Raw genomic sequence first — 7212 nt, 5'->3', positions numbered from 1 at the left:
AAATATAAATGTTGCTGCTTGATCACACAGCTATTTGGGACAATGGTCACTTCACCAGGAAGTACACTGATGTTCACGCACAACTGGGAAGTCCTTTCTGCAGGCAGTTGTTGTGTTCCCCCCATAGTTTATTACAGGCATAGGCAAACTCAGCCCTCCAGATGTTTTGAGACTACAATTCCCATTATCCCTGACTAGTGGTCCTGTTAGCTAGGGATGATGGGAGTTGTAGTCCCTAAAACATCTGGAGGGCCAAGTTTGCCTATGCCTGGTTTATTACCTTTGTGGTTTGCACTTCTCCCCACACCCAACCCCACCCCACCTCTAAACATCAATCTGTAACTTTAATCATTGGTTGAAATTACGGAATGTTGGCAGCAGGCTGGTTTCTTACTAAGCAAATTGACAGAATAGTGCATCCAACACTATTAACACCTGCAGAGCTGTGCCTCTTATTTAATATTTTTCATTGCCTCTCATTGGGAAGTGAGTTAAGTAATTCGGTTCAAAATAGACACACACCATTCTCAAGCTGATATTTAATTGTGGTTAACATCCATGACAACGGAAAAGTAGCAGAGAAACATTGTATGATAAGGAGACACCATAGTGTTCAGCGGCAGCAGAAGAGCTTCACATCATTAAGTGCTGTGTCATCGCGCTCGCCTTGGTAACCCTGCACCTTTGTCTGGATCCCACAGACAGAACCAGAATAGCAGCGACTGCTCCAAGAGCCAAATCTACCCCAGGCAAGTCCCTGGCCTGTCAGTGCAGTTCCGTCTTGGCAGGTGAACTGGACGTTGTTGGCTGCTGTATCATCGCCTTTGCCTTGGTGTTCTTCCACTCTCAGAGAGAAAGAGACCAGATTGCCTTGGGGACAGTATTTAATTTCTTTCCAGGATCCCCACCTGTCAAAGAAGATACTACTGTTAATTAGAAATGCACAAGGATCCCTCTGCTTGCTCCAAATGGGATCAAGCACTTGTGAGCATTCCAAGAGGATGCTCCAAAAGTCTCAAAGGCCTTTCCATTGCTGCCTTCAAATGTCCACAACGTACCTGCCTCTGTCCCTTCTTCCACCCCAACATTCTCTCCTCCCAGTGAAGGCAGTAGTCCATGGCCAGGAACCCAGAATTAGGTAGAGTTAGTAAGTCTATGAAACTGTTTGATATCATTTTGATGTTCCATTTACAATAAATCTTGCTTGGTAGAACGATCTAGCAAAATTATATATTTACTGGAAAAGGAGAGAGATGACAGGGCACATAGATCAGTTCACTAGGGCTCGACTTCTTTTAAGTTAGAGAACTCTCCTGAAGCAAAACAACCAGTATATTTCAGAGGATGTAATGTGGGATATAGGATTATGATCCTCCATCCCTGCTGTCAAGAAGAAAACACCAACAACTAGGGTATCATATGCCTGGGTACAGGGGTAGGCTTTAGATAGTTTAAAATTGTTTTCAAATGTTTCGAATATATTTTGTTTTAACAGTATTTTTAAAATAAAGTACTTCTTTGGGAGGAAATGTGGGCTAGTACTTTAATAATTAGTGGTCCTGTAAGGAAAAACAATAACTGACTTGGGCTGCAATCCTACAAACACTTTGTTGTTGTTTAGTCGTTTAGTCGTGTCCGACTCTTCGTGACCCCATGGACCAGAGCACACCAGGCCCTCCTGTCTTCCACTGCCTCCCGCAGTTTGGTCAAACTCATGCTGGTAGCTTCGAGAACACTGTCCAACCATCTCATCCTCTGTCGTCCCCTTCTCCTTGTGCCCTCCATCTTTCCCAACATCAGGTTCTTTTCCAGGGAGTCTTTTCTTCTCATGAGGTGGCCAAAGTATTGGAGCCTCAGCTTCACGATCTGTCCTTCCAGTGACAAACACTTTACCTAGAAGTAAGTCTCACTGAACTCAATGCAACTCCCAAACAAATAACTTCACTTAGTCCTTCCAGTTATCTAATTCCTGACAGTAATATGGTGTTTTCTAAGAACATCCTGGTTCTCTTGAATAGAATTGGAGTCTGTCTCTATTCGTTTCTTGGCTTCCATGAGGCAGAGCCAGGTCCAGATTTGGCCTTGAGTAAGATCCCCTTAATACAGAGCTTTCCGAACTTTCCATGAAGGAGTGTGGGGAGAGTTAACGCGACACAACTACACACTGCAGCTGACACACAAATGTGTTGTGACACACAGTTTGGAAAGCTCTGCCTTAATGTTTCCCTCCTTAAGTGCCATCACTGCCCCTTCATTTGCCTTCTTCTCTGAGTCCAACACAGATGGCAAAAGAGGAGGGCAGGAAGAGCAGAATCTGCTCGTCCTCCTTCCTCCTTGCACTACTCACTTGCTCAGAGAGGTTAAGTGAACATGCAAGGAGGAGCGGCAGCTAAGCAAGGAAGAGCTAGAGGTTGGTACAGGGTCCCCTACTGGAGTACAGGCCTCAGCAAGTGTCCAACAGTCATGAATTCTGTGGTCTTGCAAAGTAGTGTTCGAAACCAGGAAAATGCTAGAGTTGATACCACTTGAGAGCTTTGAACAGGCAGTATGAATCCTGATGTTCACCTTTTGGTGGTGCTGATTTAACCCAGCGTAAGTAATTTCCTGTCAGCCCCTCCCATCTTCCAAACAATTACACCAAAGAATAAATGAAAGCAAGAAAGCTACTTACGGTCCAACTGAAGACTCAATTATTGATCCATCAGTACAGTGGAGACGGACTCCATTCAGGGCTGTATCATCCCCAAGGCCTTGAGCTGGCTCTACCTATTGGGAAAAATATGCCAAGCTAGCTTCCTCATGAAGTGATTATCTGGGTGATGGCCCATTCAGAGAACAAAGGAAAAAGGGCTCTGTGCCAGACACCAAATGGGTGGGACCCCTCCTTCAACTCTTAGATAGTTAGAAAGACAAGCCTGGGTTTTAGAGCAGAGTTTTTGGTGATGTGAGGTAAAAGAAAAGCAGCAAGCAGAGGGCCAGGGACTAATGTTTGATTTCTGTTTGTATCCAAGGCTATGAGAGAAGCAAAACCCTTTTGTAGGTAATGCTGTAAACCTCTCCATTGTAGGCTCAGGTTGTATGTATGTGCAAATTAAACTATAGATCATAAAGACACCACAATCTTTATGTCTCCACTGTGTCTTATTCTAAAAGGAAACCCGAACCCTGGGTAAGCACTTGGAACTCCTGGAATCTCGCACCACTTGGAAATTGGGCTGGTATGCAACAGTGGTGTCAGAAGGTGAGATTTGTGTTTCCTGGAGGTGGACCTGTGAGGAAGGTGTGCCCATGCCAAAATGAGGGGAGGAACAGCAACTTCCCTGGAGTAGGTCAGGTAGATGCTCCAGCAGCAGTTAGTGCAGCAGTGAGACCAGCTACCTGAGGAGCAGATGATGACTGATTTCTCTACCCCCTGGGAGCCTGATGTGGAAAATGGGATGCAGGAGAAAAGTGCCTCAGTGGAGGACAAACTGCAGGATGGAGATGAAGAGCGGCTGCTAATTGATCTCTTTACTTTACTCCATGTGTGCCAGCGGAGCAGGAGGAGCAGCCTCACTCTAAAGAAAACATGAACCCCAGCTAAATGCCTGGAAACTCTGGAATCTTGCACCACTGGGGTGGCATTCAATAATATCATGGAGTCCCATTCTAACCACATAGCACAGAAAGTAAACAATCTTACCATTGAGGAAAAAGCTCTTATTCCCTGCACAGATCACTGGGGGTGAGGGGTGGGGGAAATAGGGATGGTATTCAACTAAGCTTTACACAGATTTGTCCCATTAATGAACACTACTGAAGTCTATTAATTGCATCAGGCTTGTCTGAGTAAAGCTGAGCCAAATACAGTACCTCCAAAAGATATTGCCCTGTGAGACAATTGGAAGGGCTTCATTGACCATACCTGGCCCAAAGGTCACTGGTCCCAACAGCCAACAGGATGCAGCCACTTACATACAGCCTGTGGCATTGAGGGGGACTTGCACCCCTAAAGACACACACACACATGGAAACAAACCATGCTAGAATATTTTCCCAGTAAAGAAATGAATTTAACAGAATCTCTCCTGATCAACCTCAGGGTAGGGGAAGAGGAAACCAGCCCATCACCTGGTTGCTGATATCTGGTCCATCATTCCTTAACACTTCTCCACCTTTTAGACAAAGGGGAAGAATAATAGACTTAAGAGGACAGCCATTGCCTGTGCCCCCTCCTCCTCATGGAGGTCTAAAACTATGTTCTGGGAAAGGAAAGAAAGGAGGGGAAGAACTTTAGAGAGAGCTGGATGTGACAACATCTCAGGAGCAAAGCTTACCTTCAGTGAGAAGCCATGAGCATAAGATCCTGCTGGGCAAAACTGGATTGCACCCCAAATACCCCACGGTCCTCCATTTGACACTGTGAGGATAGAATTATAGTTTCGGGCTTCTGCGGGCGCAAGGAAGCAGGAGAGGGTCAAGAAGACCACAGCCAGGACGGTAAAATCCATGGAAAGTAATTTGCTCTGAATCAAGGAGCAGAAAGTTAAAGAAAACTGGGAATTTCTAGCCCAGGACTTTGAGCTGTGCTGCTATTTCCAGAACTCAGTAAGAAGTCAGGCAATACCACCAGAAGACAGAGTTGCATTAAATGTACATCATGTCAAAAAGTGGCCAGGAAGTTTACAAAAGAGTTGGATTCCCCAAACCCTCTCAGAGTTGCTGGAACTCATCCAAGGTGAAATAATCCTGCAAAAATTTAACCTCTTCTCTATCTTTGCAATGTCCCTCAACACACTTGGGTATTATAGCCACATCCTTGGAACTGCAACAATGACAATTCAGGAGATGTGAAAGAAGGGAGAAACGTCACTAAATGCTGAGTCTAGGTTTGTGAATCATACATGCTGGGGTGCAAACTGGCCCCATAATGAGCCATTCTGACCTACAGTTCGCAGGCTGCAGATCATGGAAAAAACCACTACCAGAAGGAAAGAAAATTCCAGTGGAATGAGGGGTAACATATAAGTTCTAGGCAGGAGATTTGTGTGCCACATGTTAAGATTCCCGAAATAAAAATTAACAGTATATGTTAATGACACAAACCAGGAATAGGATGGGGGGGATTTATGGTCTCTGTGGTTTGTACTTCCTACCCCCATTCCAAACACAAATCTGGGACTTTACTCGTTGGCGAAATAATCTGAAATTGAGTAGCAGGCTTGTTTCTCACTACGCAGTTGGGCAGAATAGTGCCTCCACATTTTTCTCTAACTGCCAGATGGGAATCCTCTGATGAACTAAACAGGCAATGTTTAGCTGATTCACCCTTAACATAGGACCTCAACTGTGGCCCTATGATTTCTTCCCGCAGATACAGTGGTACCTTGGGTTACATACACTTCAGGTTACATACGCTTCAGGTTACAGACTCTGCTAACCCAGAAATATTACCTCGGGTTAAGAACTTTGCTTCAGGATGAGAACAGAAATCGTGCTCCGGCAGCGCGGCAGCAGCAGGAGGCCCCCATTAACTAAAGTGGTGCTTCAGGTTAAGAACAGTTTCAGGTTAAGAACTGAACTCTGGAACGAATTAAGTACTTAACCCGAGGTACCACTGTATAAGAAACATCCCTGGAGTCACAAGATAGTTGCCTAGTGAGAGAATTTCACAAGTATGCAGATCCTACATAGAGAGAGAGACACACACACCCTTTTGGGCTGGATAATCAAATAGATATGAATGACAGATGCATCTGCAGGGCTTCAGAATCTAAACTCAAGACCCGGGCATATAAATTTCAGTGCAGGAGGTCCTTCAGATAACCTGGCCCCAAACCACTTGCTGCTTTACAAGTAATCTGCAGCATTTTATACTGAGTCCAGAAATGAACAGGTAAGCAATGGCACTGATAAGAAGAAGAAGAGTTTGGATTTGATATCCCGCCTTTCACTCCCCTTCAGGAGTCTCAAAGCAGCTAACAATCTCCTTTCCCTTCCTCCCCCACAACAAACACTCTGTGAGGTGAGTGGGGCTGAGAGACTTCAGAGAGAAGTGTGACTGGCCCAAGGTCACCCAGCAGCTGCATGTGGAGGAGCGGGGACGTGAACCCGGTTCCCCAGATTAGGAGACTACCGCTCTTAACCACTACACCACACTGGCTCTCTAGCATAGATATTATGTGCTCTGATCTTTTAACATAAGAAGAGTCTTGCTGGATCTGGCCATCCTGTTCTCACAGTGGCCAACCAAATGCCAATAGAAAATAAAAAACCAGTGCTTTCCCCATTGGTGATTCACAGCAAGTGTTATTCAGAGGCATATTGCCTCCAACAGTCAGTATGGCTACTCCTGCCCACCACCAGCAACTAAGCAGATGCACTCTGTACCAGCTGATACCTTTAAAAGCAGCCCCACAGGCAATTTTACTTTCTAAATTTGGATTTAAACATATGTTTCCCCACCCACCAAAATAATTTCAGTTCTAGGTTGGAAACGCCAGGGTGTGCTATGTTTGATTTCAGGACCAGCAAGATGAATTCAGACTGTGACTCAGCACAATATCTGTATGTTGGTTAACCAACACCTGCACAGTTGTGCCCTTTATTTATTTATTTATTTATTTATTTATTTATTTATTTATTTATTTCCTCTCATTCAGAAGGGAAATGTACAGAGTTACACAATTTGGATCAACACACACCATTTTCCAGCTGATATTTAATGATAGTTAACATCCACGACTACTGAAAAGTAGTAGAGAAACATGGTAAGATGTGGAGACGCAGAAGGCTCAGAAACAGCAGTAGAGGTGTACATCATTAAGTGCTGTGTCATCACTCAGGCCTTGTTTATCCTCCACCTTTGTCTGTATCCCACAGATAGAACCGGTGCGACGACGACTCGGTGAGCCAAAACGACCCCTGTTAAGTCCATGACCCTTCAGCACCTCTCCATCTTTGCAGATGAACATGATGTTGTTGGCTGCTGTATATCATCTATGCCCCAGTCTTCTACCACTCTCAGAGAGAAAGAGACCAGATTGCCTCTGGAACAATATTGGGCCTGTGTCCAGGATCCCCACCTGTCAAGATGACATCAATGCTAATTAGAAATGCACAAACATCCCTCTGCTTGCTCAAAACAGAATGAAGCCTTTATGAGCATTCCAACTGGATGCTCCAAAAGTCTCATTCACGTGTTCACACTGTACCTGCCTCTGCCTGTCCTTC

At 44.8% G+C, this 7212-nt stretch overlaps 1 protein-coding gene across 1 annotated transcript; it reads right to left on the bottom strand.

The window, feature by feature from the left end:
• Window positions 1-524: 524 nt before the first annotated feature.
• Window positions 525-5325, bottom strand: LOC310843762 (vitelline membrane outer layer protein 1-like). Its single transcript, XM_083737486.1, has 3 exons — window positions 4317-5325; window positions 2672-2766; window positions 525-908 (listed from the first exon to the last, which is right to left on the bottom strand). Exons 1-3 carry the CDS (start codon window positions 4488-4490, stop codon window positions 614-616), a joined length of 564 nt encoding a protein of 187 aa, XP_083593612.1. The 5' UTR covers window positions 4491-5325; the 3' UTR covers window positions 525-613.
• Window positions 5326-7212: the final 1887 nt, after the last annotated feature.

Source organism: Podarcis gaigeae, assembly GCF_964106915.1.
Source record: "Podarcis gaigeae genome assembly, chromosome: 4".
In the NCBI taxonomy this organism is placed as follows: Eukaryota; Metazoa; Chordata; class Lepidosauria; order Squamata; family Lacertidae; genus Podarcis; species Podarcis gaigeae.
Note: the sequence above shows the minus strand (reverse complement) of the source record. Positions and strands in the feature narration are given on the sequence as shown.

Excerpts from the sequence above, each read along its gene's own strand:
- LOC310843762 (XM_083737486.1), bottom strand. The coding sequence starts at position 4,490 with ATGGATTTTACCGTCCTGGCTGTGGTCTTCTTGACCCTCTCCTGCTTC. Across the intron at positions 2,767-4,316 it reads CTCATGGCTTCTCACTGAAG|GTAGAGCCAGCTCAAGGCCT; the intron begins GTAAGCTTTGCT and ends TTTTCCCAATAG. Across the intron at positions 909-2,671 it reads ATTGAGTCTTCAGTTGGACC|GTGGGGATCCTGGAAAGAAA; the intron begins GTAAGTAGCTTT and ends CTTCTTTGACAG.